At 44.5% G+C, this 18,656-nt stretch overlaps 1 protein-coding gene across 1 annotated transcript; it reads right to left on the bottom strand.

Moving 5' to 3' along the window:
• Window positions 1-5,022: 5,022 nt before the first annotated feature.
• MARS2 (methionyl-tRNA synthetase 2, mitochondrial) lies at window positions 5,023-7,758 on the bottom strand (the record flags this gene model as incomplete). Its single annotated transcript, XM_080933295.1, has 1 exon — window positions 5,023-7,758. The coding sequence occupies one exon, from the start codon at window positions 7,756-7,758 to the stop codon at window positions 5,998-6,000; it is 1,761 nt and encodes a 586-aa protein (XP_080789421.1). The 3' UTR covers window positions 5,023-5,997.
• Window positions 7,759-18,656: the final 10,898 nt, after the last annotated feature.

Here is an 18,656-nt window from a genome sequence, read left to right as displayed (position 1 = left end):
CGAGCAAACATTTACTGGTAAGTCGTATTTATTTTAAAACAATCCTTTTGTACACACACAGTCTTACCATTTATTAAAGCCTAGACCAAGTGTATGTACACAGGTGAATGTGCTTGCTGATCTTTAAGTAATAACCGAACCAGGGCAGCGGCTCTGCGGCAAAGCTATTTTCTGTGTGGGCCTGGTGACCTGAGTTCAGTCCCCAGCTCCTTGTAAAGGCAGAATAAGAGAAGCAGCTTCACAGAGTTTTCTTCTAACATCTACCCCTGTGCCAAGACAGATGATGTGCACACATACCAACAGTAAAAATATCCCACATCTTTAGGAGCTAAATCTTGGCTGGACAGTGGATAGTTAAAGACATAAAACATCTTCAACATTTTTCAGGTTGTAAAATCAATTTTTATTTCATAATCACCAATTCTGAGAATGCTGTTTCATATAAATACATAATACAAAATGGCAGAAGAATGTTTAGGATTGTTTCAAAACTGTTGGAAATTCTGATCTAATCCCAAATTGCAGTTCATTTAACTTCTTTAAAAATCAAACTGAACTCAACACTCAAACAGCAACTTTGATTCTTATTTTTATATGTTGTTTTACTTTTCTATTCCCTGATAAGATGCCATAACTGAGGCAGCTTATGAAAGAAAGTACTTGATTTGGCTTATTCCGGAGGGTGGATGGAGGAGAGTCACAGAGCAGCAGGTGAAAGCTCACCCCCTGATCCACTGGAATGGCAGAATTTTGATGTATTTCCTCCAACAAAGCCACACCTTCTAATCCTTCCTAAAGGATTCCAGCAAGTGGAACTCAAACATGAGCCCATAAGCACCATTCTCACTAAATCATTAAAGATTTACTTATTTTTTATGCACATAAGAAAATTTTCCCACATGTAGGTATGTGTAACCGGTGCATGTCTGATGCCAGTGGAGGCCAGAAAAGGGCATCAGCTCCCCTAGGGTTGGAGTTACAGACTGCTGAGAGCTGTGTGTGCCAGGAATCACACAGGTCCTCTAGCCCCTACCTAGTAATTCTTCAGGCTAGCACAGAAAGTGCCCAGTTCTGCTGCAGCGTCTTCATCCTTTCTCATCCATCCCCCCCCCCTCTGCCCCTCACATCCAGCAAGTTCCCTCCCGTCCCCTCATGAACCCACTTCTGCTCTTACCACATGTACTCCGTTACTTCATTTCCTGCCTCCCTTAAATCCCTTCTTCCCCTCCCTTTCTACTTGAATTGTTTAAACTCTGATTCAATACAACTAAATAATAAACAATTGATTTTTAAGCTAAGGAAAGATTGCTGGAAAATAATAAGGTTTTTTTTTTCATATTTAAAGCATTATATTCCCACGAATACAAAAAAACTCTGAATAGTAAAAACACAGCAATTCCTAACATACAAGAGTTTTGCATCTGCGCCCTGGTGTTTCAGTGTCTGCTTTGTTTTCTGTTGCTGTGATAGAATACAATAACCAAAAGCAACTTAAAGAAAAAGAGCTAGTTTTAGGAAAAAATATGGCAGGGAGGAAGAGCAGCAGGTGGCAGGCTTTGCAAGCAGGAAGCCTAAGAGTTCCTTTCTTCAGACACAAGCACAAGGCAGGGCAACCCAAGTAGGGGAAAGAAACAATACTAAAGCCCCTCACAAAGCTCTACCATCCCCCAACCAGCTCCGAACCAACTGTTCAAACACCCAAGCCTAGGGGAGGGGGATATTTCTCACCCAAACCACCAAATTTGTTGGCATTGCAGGGCATACTGTGTACCTACAAAGCAGACTGCTCATTTGTGTAGAGAAGCAAAGCTGCAGTGAGGTCATGCAGTGCGAACAGGTGAGTATTGGAGGTGCTTGGATTCCTTACACATTGTCAGTGAAGCGATCAGAAAAAAACCTTTTTCTGTTTACAGAGCTTTTGCTTCCCCATGGGTGTGGGTTAGAGGACTTGGAGCACTCTTCTGAAAACAATAAAAGAATAATTTTAAAGAAAAGCCATAGGCTATATATAGTTCATAAACATTGCTTAAACTTGCATCAAACTATAAGCAGGTTTAATATACAAAAAAATTGGGTGAATACACATTTCATGGAAAAGGTGTTTTGCAGGTTTTTGTTGGCACTTTGATAATCTACCAAACTCCCCTCAGCTTCAGACACTAATGTGTTCCAATTAAATAAAGGCTCATAGGTATGTTCCCTCTCAGATATTTGAATAGTTATGCTCCTCCACAATATCTATGACTAGTGTTCGTGCTCAAATGTGCTAAGGCTCGGCAGGAGCCCTTTAGCATGCACTGCTGTTTCACTATAATCCTATGCAAATGTCTTAGCCTTCTGTGTCTCTATTTCTCACTACCTTACTAGGGCAAAGATGAAACACTAAGGAGCTATTTCTCCCATCTTCTTGCTGGACTAACAGACGTTTTTTGGAGACAGGGGCTCAGTGTGTAACCTTGGCTGGCCCCGGTTACATAGACCAGGCAGGCTGACCTCAAGTTTACAGAGATCGCCCTGCCCTTGCCTCCAGAGTGCTGTGATTAAAGGTGTGCACCACCATGCCCAACTGGTGTTGGGAAGGGATGCTATCGAGAGAATTTACTAATCCAAGTTTATCTGACTGACAGTTGCAGTTATTTTAACAGAGGCAATTTATGGAAAAAGAAAATTTAAAGTCACAAAACTGGTCTGCTACTACTTACGTGTAGTAAGCGTTAAAGATTCAAATGCTCACAGTTACTGAGTTACTGTTACTCACTTCTCATTGCATGATTTTCCTAAGGATTTTTATGTAGTTTTCTTTTAGGCAGTGTTGTTAGAGCATACAAGTTTATAACTGATTGGACTTGGTGCATTATTCCTTTCATATTCTGAATGAACCCCTTGCGTTCTGAGCTCAGGTTTTACCTCGGCTTGCATTGGCCAGCATTACATACTGCTGTTCCAGCTCTTGTTTAATCTTGTCTCTTCCAAAGGTTATACTATCACAACTACTCATTTGTATTTATAACCTTATAGGTTTCCTACTTACACTGTGTTTTCTTTTACTTTGCCCTTTTAATTTTCTTTCCCATTTTCTGGGTTGAATTTTCTTCCACCTTTTCATCTGGCTAGAAATATTCTGTTTATATCATTTTGCTGATTGCCTTCAAATAAGCTTGTGAACTTTGTATGAATACCTATAGACTTTAAGACTAGCTCAAAGAAAACTAAACAACTAAAATTGTCTTCATTGTCCAAGCTTAACTACCTCTTTAAAATTATTTTCCTCAGGTGATGGCCAGGCCTATTAGCACAAACCTTTAATCCCAGCTCTTGGGAGACAGACAGGTGAACCTCTGAGTTCAAGGCCAGACTGGTCTAAATGGTTTATACCAAGACAGCCAAGGCTACAAAGTGAGACCATTTTGGGTAGGGAGGGAGGTACCTAATTTAAGAAAATAAAAATAAGAAATGTGTTTCAATTAGATTAGTGAATTGAGATCATAGCCTTCCAATCTGTAACTTAATCATAATCAATCTTTGAAAGTCACCTTCATGTTCAGCATCTCAGTGATTCTGCAAACTGCCTGTGTAAGCGCGGGGTGGTGTTCCCTTTCCCCACACTGCACTGAGAAAGGTGGCACTTTCTGTTTCCAGTCATTCCTAGTGCTCCCTCCAGTCGCCCACTTGAGGCTTTCATGCCTCTGCAGAACTAAAACCTAAACAATCCTTAAGAACTCAGGGCCGAACTCATTTGGAGCTTCAATTTCTGCTTGCTGTTGGCAAACTCTCCTGCAACAGCCTCACATCTCACAACATCGTAAACTGCTCAGTTCATTAGGGACAAAATGTCTATCCTATTGCCTATTAACTTGGATGACAATCCAGGTGGCTAAGCTTCCCAACAGCAACTTGTACACAAGCAGCAAAGGATTCCCAGTTATCAAACCCAAAGTGTAGTCCTGTCCTTCATCATGAAACTTACAACACAGTCCTAAACCATGCTTCAGTGTGGTCAGCGCTTGTTAAGTTGTTCCTTCAATTCAAAGGCAAAAGTTTGAGTAGCCCAAGACTACAAAGAAGTTAAGAAAAAGAAACCAATTTCACCTTTACATTGGTTAGATATTAGCAGTTTAAGCTTGGGCTTTGCTGCAGTCTCCAGAAATAAAACACACACACTGTACAGAAATTTACAGTGTGAGTAATCAACCTTAATGTGGTTGTCACTGTTCCTGCTCTTAAATATTAACCAAATCACTATGTACCTTGCTTGGTAGGAGGTCACCATGCTTTGAGCTCGACAGCCTGAGTTCTGATCCCCAAATCCCAGATGACAGTAGTACAAATACCTAGAATGGCAGCAGGCTCTGGAGGAAGCAGTGGGTAGAAACAGGAGGGTCTCCCAGAATGTGAAGGCCAGCTAACCAGGCTAACTCAGTAGTCAAACAAGGTACAAAGGTAAGGACACCCACCCTAACCCACCCACCTTCTGACTTCTCTACACTTGCACACCCTGACACAACACTCCATTCCTCCACTGCCCACAGCTCTCTTGCTCTCACTCTCACACACAAAGACACACATTAAAGTTTAAGTTAACCAATCCCATCCAAAGCTCCAGCAGAGGGCAGAAATTAGCTGTGTTTGCTCAAAGTTTTAGGGGAGAATTGAAGGCTTCTATCATCTCTGCTCTTGGGTAACCCGGTCTGACCTTGGTTCCTCCCATTAAAGTTTATAACACCCAGAACTCCAAGAAATTTCTTCAGCTGAACTAGAGAGGATGGGAAATTGCCATGAGAAGGCGATTACAGATCACCAATGTTCACTAGCCATATCGAAGAGCCCTCCCCATAACTCGGTGATACAGTGCAGTACCGCCGCTACAGTGAGCAGACGGGCAGAGCAGTCAGCTCCATGAAGCCACCCACTGTAACCCTCGAAATCTCACTCCTGCTTCATGCGTCCTAAACACTGGTCATTTTCTCCCTTCAACGTACCGTCAGTAAGTGTAACCGAGCAGATGGAAAGAAGGTACTTAAAAATCACACTTTAATAACAAGTTAAACGACAGCATGGTGGCACATCCTGTAATCAACAAACTATTTTCACTTACATTTACTAATTACAATATTATATCATTCCTATATTATGTATCCTGATTGACCAAAAATAATCATGAGGTAAATTATGTATGTGGGTAAGAAATAAAGAGAATACAACCCTTTGGAGGGCTTTATGGACACACATGTAACTGTTACTAAACCTTATTATCTGTAATACCGTGTACCTCAAGAGCTTTATAGTTTTAAACCTGTCATATTTACTTATTAGCTTATTATACTTGTCATTTTAGTAGTTTTAAAATTAGAATTCTAGTGTCTTTGTGTTGTTAAAATAGCAATGGTTCCAAAGTTATCCTTTAAGAAAAGCAGTACAATTCTAAAATTCTGTGAATTAGCCAGCTGAAAATAATTCTCATCCTTCTGAAAGGACACTCTTAAGGAGCTGCAGAGCGCAGAGCCACCTACTGGGTAGAGTGTGGATTACACAGCACAGCTGCTGGGCAGACATCTAACTGCAGCAACTTAGAAAATGAGAAAAACTTAGTCTAGGACACTGGTTCCTAAAGATCTAGTTTCTTTTCTTTTCTTTTAATTCTCTTTAACAGAGACTCTGTTTAACAAAAGTAGCTTCCAGCCTAGTTTCAGTTGGAGGAGGGGCTGTGTTAAAGTAGCCTGAGGAGGAGAAGCCCTGAGAAGTCTGGACCCTGGGTTGGAAGATGCAATGAGAAGGAAGTGTCAGCATCCTGGTCCTGCCCCACCCATCCTTCTCTTGAAGACACTGGCGAACAAGAACAGTAGTTAATGGCACTGAAAAAAATTTTTTAAAGATGTTTTTAAGGACACAGTTTATGTGCTCATTTGATACACACTCTCTAAACAAGACTTTACTGAAAAAAAAATGCAAAAAGAATACAATTCATCTTTTTACCATCAGCCAGTAAGAGCTGAGTCCCTAGGTCCTGTGGGCTTTCACTAGCCGCGCCCTGGATTGGTCCAGTCTCGGAAACAAAAGCCCAGTGTCAGGTCCCAACTTTCTCCCTTCAAAGGGGCATGCGTGTCCGTAGAATCGAGGTAGGAAGTTGAGCTCTCCAAGGCCTCTCTCTGTGGTAGAGACGCCCAGTCTTGACAGCAGCTTATCTGCTAAGTTTGGAGTAACTGGCTGAAGCAAAGTTCCAAACACTCGCAAGCACTCCAAGGCCACATGAAGCACGGTACCCAGCCAGGGAGCGTCCACAGGGCTGTCCCAGGTCAATTTCCACGGTGCGTGCCTTTGGACGAAACCATTAGTTTGCCGAACACAGCTGGATACTGCCTCCAGAGCCTTATAGATCTGAAAGTCATTATAATAGCCCGCTACCAGTTTGGGTAAAGTGGCCACTGCATTTACAAGCGCATAGTCTTCTGCTTGCACACGAACGGACGGTCCCATTGACCCTGGCTCACTGGGGAAACAGGCAGCACAGAAAGATGGGTAAGTCCCGGAAGGATTTATTCTGTAGGCAGTGCACCGGTTTAAAAGCCCTCCTAAGGCATCTGCCAGCTCGGAGTCCAGCAACTTAACCACCTTTTCATCATAGTAGTCACAGTCCCAGTTGGGAACGCCCTGCCGAAGGAGAAAGTAGCGGAAGCCATCCACAGTATAGCGATCAAGGCAGGTCCTGGGATCCACCACGTTGCCCAAGCTCTTGGACATTTTTTGGCCACTCACCGTCCAGTGCGAGTGGACACAGATGCGATGTGGTGGCCTCAATCCTGCCCCTAGTAGAAGGGCAGGCCAATAAATAGCATGAAATTTGAGAATGTCCTTACCTATGATATGAGATGTTGCTGGCCACCAAGACTTGAAATCTGCATCTGGGTAGCCAACTACAGTGAGATAGTTGACCAGAGCATCCAGCCACACGTAGATAGTCTGCGAGTCGTCCCCGGGAACTGGAATACCCCAGTGTAGATGGCTACTCCTTCGAGAAACGGACAAATCAGGCAGCTCCTCCTCCAGCCACTGAAGAACTACCTGGTGGAACGGTTCCGGTGTGATTGCCTGAGGGTTGTTTCGAAGCCACCGCAGGAGAGGTTCTCGAAACTGAGAAAGCTTGAAAATGTAATTTTCTTCCTTGGTCCAGGAGACAGGATGTCCGCTCTCGAGAGACACAGGACACGGATCCCCGGACGGACCCACCTGCCGAGTGACCTTGGCCTCAGGCAGGAAACACTCATCTGAGGCGCAATACCACCCTTCATAGGTCCCTTTGTAAAGCAGACCCCGGGCCTCCAGCACACCCCAGAAGTGCTGCACCGCTACCCGGTGCCTAGCCTCCGTGGTGCGGATGAAGTCGGTGGAGGAGATGCCAGCTTCCCGGAAAAGCTGCAGGAACTGGGCAGACACTCGATCGCACAGCTCGATCGGGGCCAGGCCCGCGGTGGCTGCCGCCTGCTGGATCTTCAGGCCGTGCTCGTCCGTGCCGGTGGAAAACCGCGTGGACGCAGAGCCGGGAACTCGGAGACGACGGTGGCGGCACAGGGCGTCGGCCAGCAGCGCCGAGTACAGGTGCCCGATGTGCGGCGCGGCGTTCACGTAGAAGATGGGTGTCGTGAAGTAGGCCCGCGCTTCCCGGGCGTCGCCACTAGCGCTCGGCGAGCACGAACCGTAGCGGCGACAGCCGCGGCCAGCCCGGGTGTGCGTCAGTACCCAGAGAGTACACTGCCGCAGCATGGTGCCAGCCCCAGCTCTGGAGGCGGTGCTCCCAAGCACGTGAGAGGGCGCGTGCGCAGCTGGACGGTACCGCCGCTTCCGGCGCGGAAGCCAATGAACGACGAGCAGCGACTCCCGCGGCCACGCCCACACCTTCCTCCTAGGGCTTCCTGCAGCGCGCAAGGGCGGCTGGCGGGCGGGAGCTTTGGAGTAATTCCCTAGCGGGGACCGCTTCGGGGCGGGTGGTGAGAGAAGAGCGGAGCCCCTGTGTTGTGCAGTTTTACTCATTCGGATCTGTCCTGGATCTGAACTGAACTCATCGGTCCTGGATTGAACTTTTGGCAAGATTTTTATATTGAGGTTTTTTCCCAAATTCATTAACTGTCAGCAGGGCACAAGTCTGCCGTTTATCTCAGAATACAAATAAATCTGAAAGGAAGGAAAATAACTTCCTAAAGCACTTTAGGGAAGGATAAGCACTGTGATAAAAGGCAATTACGTGTCTGAACATTTTGCTGAGCCTTAACGATTGATTTGAGAACTCATCCAGGGAGTGGAGCGCGGAGTCACAAATGTGCAGATAAGGACACGTTAACTTTCGGCTTTATTGAACAAAACCAGTCACAATTTTCCCCTCAAATAGTCTTGAAATTCTTCCAAGACTGGGCTTTTAGTATGGAATCCGAATTTTTAGCAGGAGAGAATTTAAAAACCCAAAATCGTATCATTAATCCTTGGCTCGCTGAATATTTTTTCATCCACAACTGGCCTCCCCACCCCCATTTAATTTAAACATTGTACATATGCACATAATAAAATGGGATGGAACACCTGTAAACCCTCACCCAACCTATGTACTGTTGGTGACTCTCAAAGGATGGACCCCAAAGCAGTATGAGACACCAAGAACTTAGTTAGACATTGTACTGGCTGGTTTTGTGTCAACCTGACACAGCTGGAGTTGTCACAGAGAAAGGAGCCTCGGTTGAGGAAATGTCTCCATGAGATCCAGCTGTAAGGCATTTTCTCAACTAGTGATCAAGGGGGGAGGGCCCCGCCCATTGTGGGTGGAGCCATTCCTGGGCTGGTAGACCTGGGTTCTATAAGAAAGCAGGCTGAGCAAGCCAGGGGAAGCAAGTCAGTAAGTGACATCCCTTCATGGCCTCTGCATCAGCTCCTGCTTCCTGACCTGCTTGGGTTCCAGTCCTGACTTCCTTTGTTGATGGACAGCAGTGTGGAAGTGTAAGCTGAATAAACCCTTTCCTCCTCAACTTGCTTCTTGGTCATGATGTTTGTGCAGGAATAGAAACCCTGACTGAGACAGACATCCATATTCTGAGGCCCTTTCCCTCCTGCTGAGGCAGAAACGGGGATCTCAGACCCACAATCTAAGCTTCACTGCACTCTCCAGTGGACTGCGATGCACATCAACATTTAAGTTAGCGCCCTGCAGCTTAGACCTGTGCCCTGTGACCTTCCCTCTTCCATGAGTGACACCTGCCCTGAGTTTTTACTTGCGCATTCACGTGTCTGTATAGCAACTGTGCATTTGAGTAACATTGCTTTTATTTAATTTCCATTTCTAAAAAGACTAGGGCCTGTAGCCTCGAGCTTAGCTATCTAATTCAACATTCTGTTCCTAAGATTCAACCACATTGCTCATTCCTTTTGACTTCTGCATGGTCCGTAAAGACGGTGGTTAGTTGACTGTGCTTTCAGTGATGATTTAGAAGACAGACTGATGGAATTCTCTACAGGAACTGCAGACGGTGAAGCAAACATCACGGCGTAGTCAGTCTGTGTGTTCTAGTTGATCTGCGAATTTGCAAAAGGCAAGTAGAAAGCAGACAAAACTTAAAAGTTGGGGATTGCCTATTCAGTAGTGTTGATGGCTCTGAAAGGTAATCTTCATCCTACTAGAGGATAAAGCTAAACACCAACCCAGTTACCAGCCTCTCCATACATACTGATGATCTCTGATGATTTCTCCACGTGACGTGCTGGTACAACAGCACCACAAAAGTTGTGGGAAGAATAACCAACCATTATGTGGTTGGATTTAGGGACTCCGTGAAATAAAGCCAGTACCTGACACTTCCCAGTTGGCCAAGAACCTGAGACCAGACAGGCCATGGACCCTGGGTAAAACCAAACATTACTGTTCTGCTAAAAGAACGATAACGAACAAATGACTCTTCACAACATCCTGCAGTGCGAGTAGACAGAAGTCTCACAGAAGCGTCAGAGAAGCTTCCTCCTACAGATAAGAGCTAATCCAGAGACCCAGAATGAACAATGGGCAGAGAATGAGACCAGGGAACACTCAGTCCTAAATGGGACATTAACCCTCAGGGCTCAGGAGATTCTGCAGAAGAGAAAGAAAAAGATGGCAAGAGGCTGTGGAGATGAGAGACACCAAAAAAACAGCGCCTTCCAGACAGGACAGATGCATGAATGAAGTCAGGCTGAGGCGGCACAGGGCTCTACAGGTAGGGGTTTGCTGGGTCCCGGTGCAAATGAAAAACTTGTTTTCTCCAGTGGATATCTTACTAGGATATAAACCACACTTAGGGTGGGCCCCGTGCTCAACAGTAGATGGCCGACACAAGATAAACTCAGTAATACCGGTGGAGACGGTGTGTCTCATAATGCTTTGTTTGCTCAGTGTTTACCTTTTCCTTATCTAGTCTAGTTTCCAGTGTTGTGTCTTTATGGTGTGTGTGTTTCTCCTTTGTTTTTGTTTTCTCTGTTTGTTTATGGTGTGTGTGTTTCTCCTTTGTTTTTGTTTTCTCTGTTTGTTTATGGTGTGTGTGTTTCTCCTTTGTTTTTGTTTTCTCTGTTTGTTTATGGTGTGTGTGTTTCTCCTTTGTTTTTGTTTTCTCTGTTTGTTTATGGTGTATGTGTGTGTGTGTGTGTGTGTGTGTGTGTGTGTGTGTGTGTTTCTCCTTTGTTTTTGTTTTCTCTGTTTGTTTATGGTGTATGTGTGTGTGTGTTTCTCCTTTGTTTCTGTTTTCTCTGTTTTGCTCGGATTCATTTGTTTATTGGCATGTTTGTTGTCTGTAAAGAAAGGAGGGTGGGATTGGTGGGTAAGAGGCTGTAAGGATGTGGGGAGACATCGGGAGGGGAAACTGTGAGCACAGTGTGCCCTATGAAAAGTTTATTTCCAGTTTTGAAAAAAAGGGGAAAAGATGGAAAAGGGTGGAGTTTTGTAATGCAAACCCAACGGATAGTCCAAGTTCTCTGTCAACTCTGTGGTCTCCATTGAAGTCAGTGCTTCATGGCACAGGCATGCTGTTTGTCCTGCTGTGGTTTCTGTTCGTGACAGAAAACAACTTGGGAAGGAAAGGATGGATTATAGCTTACTTTTTATCCATCATTAAAGGAACTCAAGGCAGGACCCTGGAGGCAAAACCTGAGGCAGAATCCATGGAGAAGCACTGCTTGTTACAATGGCTCGATGCTGTGACGTGCAGCTTACACAGCTCAGGACCATCTGACCTGGGGCCTCCCACAACAATCACTAATTCAAAAAATGGCCCGAAGACTTCTATACAGACAATCTGATGGAGGCATTTTCTGAATTGGCTTTCCCCTCTTCCTAGATGACTCTTGCTTGTATCAAGAAACAGCACACTTTCCCCCATCTTATAAGTCAACTGTTGAGACTGCACTCGGGCCCTGCTTCCCTCCTTCCCCACGTAACAGAACTCCTGAAGTACACTGCTGCTCATGCACACAGCTGGTTCAAGTTTGGGGCTGTTTGGAACAGACTTGATATTCACAGACTCAGATGTCTATCTCGGTTCCAGGATGCTAAGGTTCCTCCTCAGCCTGTCCGTGGGAATGAAGTTGCTGGAACATAAAGAAAAAAATGAATGTTCATCTCCTCAGGACAATGCCAAGTTTCTTGTTAAATAAATCTACACTCTTATATGCTCTCTCATACATTTCTTTGGGGGGGGGGGGAACTGGGTACAGGGTGTCACCTGCTTTCATTCTGACCAGTCATGTGGATACAAAGTTATACCATTAATGTTCACAATATCCAAAAGTGGTGAGACCCCTCCAGCGAGAGAGTAAACGCAGAGAGAGAAATCCACACAGACAGTGCTTTCTGTGGCCGACTTCCTACGAGGTTACCTTCCAGCCCAAACAACTCTGTTCTAACTTGCTCAGCTTCTTTCTTCACTACTTTAAAGTCTTTATCGTAGAGTTCTGATACATACTTGATTAGGTAAATTTTTTAAGCTATTGCGAATCTATTTTCCGGGTTGCCTTCTCAGTGTATTTGACATTGGCATAAAAGGCAGCTACTGATTTGTTTTGTGTGTTGACTTTGAACCCTGCCACTTTGCTGGAAGTGTTTATCCATTCTAAGGGTTTTTGGGTACTAATTTTTTTTCTTGAGACATGGTTTCTCTGTATAGCCCTGGCTGTCCTGAAACTCACTCTGTAGACCAGACTGGCCTCAAACTTAACCTGGCTCTGCCTCCTGAGTGCTGGGATTAAAGGCACGTGCCACCGCTGCCTGGCTACAGTATTGATTTAGGATCTCTTTGTATTGAATCATATCATATGTAAGTAAAGATACTTTGACTTCTTCCTTTCCTATTTGTATCCTTTTTAATTTTCTGTTCTCTAAGTCTTACAATACTATATTGAGTAAGGGTAGAGAAAGTGAACACCCTAATATGATTTTAATAGAAATGTCTTTAATTTTTCTTCATTTGATATAATATTCACTATAGGCTTATCATATGTAGTCTTAATTTTGTTGAGATATATCCCTTCTATTCCTAATTTCTTCAGGACTTTTAATATAAAAGGATAATAATTCTTACAAAAACCTTTTCTAGGTTTATCAAAATGATGTCATTTCTGTCCTTGAACACATTTATCAAATTCATAACATTTCTTGAGGCACATATATTGAAACATCCCTGAGATGGTTCGATCGTTTCCACCCTGTTTCCCTCCCTTAATGGCATGATCATGGAGGTCAGACCTTTGGTCTGAGATGAAAAGCAATGTGGGAAGGCCAGGGGTGTTGGAGACCTCAGGCAACGGTGAGCCCAACAAGAAACAAACTTCTCAGGAGGCAGGCTTCACTGAGAAGCTCATTTAATTGGGGGGAGCAACAGCTATTTAAACCTTTGGAGAGTGTATAGAGGTTTGGAGGTAAGTATAACTTGGGCTAAGGGGCTGGAAATGCATGAAGAGGAATTCCAGGAGCTTGCTTATAAGAGGAGAGGAAGTTAACCTGTAACCTTGCCACCAGGAAATGTGACCTCCTCAAGGGTGGCAGAGGTGGGGGGGGGTCATAAGGCTTCTGCACCAGGACGTGGAAGCCCAGGACACTGGGGAGGAGTTCTACTGCTGGTCTCAGAATGAGATTTGGGGGCATGGGGGTTGGACATATATATTACACATAAGCCATTTCATTCATTAAGTGTTGCTTGCATATATGTTTTTAGGGTTGCCCATGTGGCACTGGATAACCATTTGGGGGTCTCATCCCTGGGGAAGACTAATTATGCTTCTTTTGGCAGTCATTAATTGCCTTATCTAGCTGTGGGGCCCCATGAGATTTCCCTGTCACATAGGCATGCCAAATGGCTTTGTTCAGGTCTTGTTTAAGGAACCTTATTGTCAGCCAGGCAGTGCTAGTGTACACCCTTGGTCCCAGCACTCAGGAGGCAGAGGCAGGCAGATCTCTGAATTCAAGGTCAGCCTGGTCTCCAAATTGAATTCCAGGACAGACAAGGGATACACACAAACACAAAAAAATAAAGAAGCAAAACCCCCATATTGTTGAGATTTCAAAGGTTCAGCTTCTCTGTCACATCTGGAGGACACAGTCTTGCAGACTCCTGGTCCTCTGTCCCTCTGGGAGGTTCCCTGAGCTTTGGGTACAGGGGTTGTATTGAAGATGTTATCATTTGGTGCCAGGCACCCGACGGTCACTTGCTCTACACATTTTGACCAGTTGTGGCTTTTTATAATGGTCTTTGTCTGGTACACAATTTTCTTTGATGAGGGAAAAGAGCTACATTTATTTGTGGTTATAAGGATTTAGAAAGAAGTTAGCAATTACAGTAGTTTAGGAAAAGCCAGGAATAGGTTTACTTCTTGAGGCCATGTCTTAATTAGGGTTTTACTGCTGTGAACAGACACCATGACCAAGGCAACTCTTATAAGGACATCATTTAATTGGGGCTGGCTCACAGGTTCAGAGTTCAGTCCATTGTCATCAAGGCAGGAGCATGGCAGCATCCAGGCAGGCATGGTGCAGGAGCTGAGAGTTCAACATCTTCATCTGAAGGCAGCTAGCAGAATACTGACTTCCAGGCAGCTAGTGTGAGGGTCTTAAACCCCACACCCACAGTGCTGTGCCTACTCCAAAAAGGCCACACCTTCTAATAGTGCCACTCCCAGGGCTGAACACATACAAACCATCACAGACCACGACCTCACCAGCCACGGTCATTTGCTATGTTTACAATAAAAGACTTGAGTTCCCTCCTTTTGAGTGGGCCTTCAGTCCAATTATTGTCCACTTACAAATAAGTCACTTAAAAAGTAATAAACTCTCACCACAGCTCCCAGGGACTAAAGCACCACCCAGTGAGTTCCCACGGAGAGACCCATGGCCCCAGGTGCATATGCAGCAGAGGACAGCATTCTCTGGCATCAATGAGAGGGGAGGACTTTGATCCAGTGTAGGGGAATGCTGAGGTGGGAGAGGGAGGTTGGGAGAGGGAGCACCTTCATGGAGGAGATGGGAGGGGAGAGAGGATGGGATTGGTGGAAAGGGAATAGCATCTGAAATGTAAATACAGAGAATATCCAATAAAAAAGTAATAAACCATTTCACCACGCATGAAGGAGAATACACATATTTTTAAAATAATTCAAGAGTGGGAAAATAGTCCTTACACAACTTTCCACTGTGGAAACTTAAAATAACCAAATGTTTCTTGCTGAGTTGCGTTGTAGGAATGTAGTGAAGTACCAAGGCAGGTATTACTCAGAATCCTCAGAGGCTGGTGGATTCTCACAGACACCCAAATCCAAGGATGTTCAGCGCTTACATAAAATGATTTAGTATTTGAATATCATGATGATCATCCCCACTGTGTCAGACCATCTCTAAGTTGTACACTAACATTTAGTATTAAAAGTAAACACCCCCGCTGGTCAGCCTGTTGTGTTCAGGAACAATAACAAAAATGTGTGTACACGTTCAGTCCAGGTGCAGTTTTCAAAACACACGTTTAATATGCATTTGTTTGACTATCCAGAAGTGAAACCCACAAATAGGAGCAATAATTGTTAAGAGAGAAACATATGCCACATTAATACACAGAAATTATTTTCAAATATTGTTAAAAGTCTAACAAAAGTCTGCTCTTTTGCAATAAAAATGGCCTAAGTGTTATTCAGTTATGACCTTTAGAACCTACAGCTCCTCTTGTAATGATGCCTTTAGTCACAGAACTCTGGGTCTGTGAGTTCAAAGACAACCTAGTGGACAGAGTGAGCTCCAGGCCAGCCAAGGCAATAATGTGCTTCCCTTGCAAGCATGAGGATCCGTGTTCAATCTTCACAAGCAACATTTAAAAGAAAAGCTAAGCACGGTACAGTCACGGGGAGAGGTGGAGACGTGTAGCTGCCTCAGGCTTGGTTGCCAGCCAGCCTAGGCTGCTGGAGAGTTCCAACCAATGAGAGAAACCGGTGGTCTTTAAAAAACGGAGACGCTATGTGCTGGTGAAACACACCTTTGATCCCAGCACTCAGGAGACAGAGGCAGGAGGATCTTGGTGGGTTCAAGGCCAGCCTAGTTTACAGAGCATCTTCCAAGTCAGCCAGGGCTACACAGGGAAACCCTGTCTCAAAAAAAAAAAAAAAAGAAAAGAAAAAAGAAAGAAAGAAAGAAAGGAAGGAAGGAAGGAAAGAAGAAAAGAAAAGAAAAAAGAGGGACAACTCCTAAAATATGACACCTGAAGATAGCCTCTAGTCTCCATGCATACTCACACACACACACACACACATACATACTCGTACACAGTCACACATACACATATACTCACACACATACACACACATATACTCACACATACACACACACATACACTCACACACTCACAAATGCACACACATTCACACATACACACACAAATAATAGTAGTAAGCACACACACGATAATAATATATTATAGCCTAATAATGCATAATTATGGAATACTAACTACATACATGATAGCAAAGAGCTTCATCCAGTCAACATCAGCATCAGCTGAATTCGTCAGCCTCCTTTCTACCCCATCATTGTATTTAAAGCATCTTCGTCAGGCTGTATCAGTGATATATCTAATATGAAAGTGGATGTCCTTTGATTCCATTTGGCTATTTGATTCCCTTTTACCTGATAAAAATAAAAAGCCCTTAGCTTAGCCCTTTCCTCGTTCCCAGATTAGTTGTTTTGTTTTTGCTTTGCTTTCACATTTTGTGTTTCAGCAACAACCGCTTAGTGTTGTTTCTTTGTGCCATCGTGCCTCAGAAGTCTGGCTTCAGTTGTGCTCCTCTTCCAGGAGCTCCCCTCTCTGGAAGTCCCTGTACTCTCATCCTTGAAAGCAGTCAGGGACTGTCCCATGTGTTCCTGTTGAGTCATCTTTTGTAGCCAGTGGTTTTTGACGTGCCTGAAAATGGCAGGCACTTGATAAAGGTAACGGATGCTTAATAAACAACTCAGTGACTAGAGAGTCACTGTGAATGGTACCAGTGACAGCAGAGATCCCAGTGTCACTGTGACAGCAGAGATCCCAGTGTCACTGTAACAGCAGACATCCCAGTGTCACTGTGACAGCAGACATCCCAGTGTCACTGTGACAGCAGACATCCCAGTGTCACTGTGACAGCAGACATTCCAGTGTCACTGTGACAGCAGACATCCCAGTGTCACTGTGACAGCAGAGATCCCAGTGTCACTGTGACAGCAGACATCCCAGTGTCACTGTGACAGCAGACATCCCAGTGTCACTGGAACAGCAGACATCCCAGTGTCACTGTGACAGCAGACATCCCAGTGTCACTGTGACAGCAGACATCCCAGTGTCACTGTGACAGCAGAGATCCCAGTGTCACTGTGACAGCAGAGATCCCAGTGTACTGGAACAGCCCAGTAGCCCATGTTACAAAAAAGGACATGAAATATGGCAACCACGAATCTTTGTAAATAGTCAGATGAGTCACTCTTTCTGTCTACTGTCTGATTCATCTAATTTACCCAGAATTCCCTTCCATTGACTATGCCCATCCTTTCATGGAGTGGTCTCCTATACAAAACACTTTTGAGAAGTAAAATACTTAAAGAACTAAGAGGCAAAAGATGACAGTGATCTACAAACTAAATAATCCACACTCGCTCCCTCTGAGGGTTCTCGTACACAATGTGATGGACTAAAGTTTTTCTGCACACAGGCATTCTCCAGGTTCTCCAAGGAGATCAGGATTTCTTCTGTAAACAGTTGGAGTGCCAAAATGGCTTCTGTCCTATCACAGGAGCACACTTGATAACTGCTTTGCCTTCTGCAGGCAGAGGGCTAAGGCAGAAGATGGGGTTCTCTCTCAGACTTTAAAACCACCCTGTGGCAGACGTCCCACTGCAGACATTAAGAGGAAAAAATAAGTGGTACCCAAAGAAATGAAGTAACCTGACCAAGAGACATGTCTGTGGTGGGCATAAGGAGAACCCGCGCCCAGCAGTGCTTCCAGGGCTCAATGTGGCTGCAGCAATACTTGTGCATCGCAGCGGCTTCTTGCAGCAAATTACCGTTTACGTTACGAATAAGATTAAATGAGTCAAGTTGTCGACATTTGCTTGAGACCGGGAGAGCTGTGGTCAGCCACTACTGTAAGTCCTCTAATAGTGGGCACTGGGCTGGAGACCTGAGGGCACGGTGGTCACTTTGGAGGTGTGGTTCCAGCTCTCACATGGTAGTTTGTAGACTTGTTACCCCAGGTCCAAAGGATCTGACCCCCTCTTCTGGCAGCCAAGGATCCCTGTACCACACACATGCACATATAAACAAACCAAGAACGCTGGGGAAACCAATTCCTCATGTAACTGTCTCTTCTTTGCAATTACATTAAGATTTTTTTCTTTTAACTATTTTTTTTCTTTGTTCATTAGTGCATGCTAATTGAACAAAAGAAAAGAAAACCTAAAACCATGGTGACATTTCTATATGTGTATTCAGTGTACTTTGACCACAATCCTCCATTATCTTCTCTCCTCCTGAAGTCTTCATGGAATGTCTTACACTTTTGTACTTTCTTTATACTTGGTGGTTTTAATCAGTACATTTTTCCAGCAAAAAAAAAAAAAAAAAAAAAAAAAAAAAAAAACCTGCAAACCTGCTGTGTGGAAAGTTTTCAAAAGTTCCACCTAGGACTGAAGTGATTTTCTAAGATTCTCTCTGTCTGTCTCTGTCTCTGTCTCTGTCTCTGTCTCTCTCTGTCTCTCTCTCTCTCTCTCTCTCTCTCTCTCTCTCTCTCTCTCTCTCTCTCTCTCTCTCTTCCTCTCTTGTTCTTCTCTTGGATTCCAGGGTTTCCTCAGAAAGCTCACTTCCTTTTTGGAACTGAGACGTTTCCAAAACGTTGAGATAGTTGAGAATCTATCTCTCTGTCTCTGTCTGTCTCTGTCTCTCTCTCTCTCTCTCTCTCTCTCTCTCTCTCTCTCTCTCTCTCTGCCTCTCCCTGTCCCTCTCCCCTTCCCCCTCCCGCTCTTCTTTCCTCTCTTCCTCCTTCCCTCCCTCCCCTCCCTGTGCTCCCCTCCCCTCCCTTCTGCTTCCTTGGTAGAAGCAGGGAAGAGAGCTTCAGCACAGGACAGACCAGAGAAAACGGAAAGAACCGCATCA

The sequence above is a fragment of the Micromys minutus genome (genome assembly GCF_963924665.1).
Source record: "Micromys minutus genome assembly, chromosome: 19".
In the NCBI taxonomy this organism is placed as follows: domain Eukaryota; kingdom Metazoa; phylum Chordata; class Mammalia; order Rodentia; family Muridae; genus Micromys; species Micromys minutus.
This window is presented reverse-complemented; position numbering and strand designations above follow the sequence as displayed.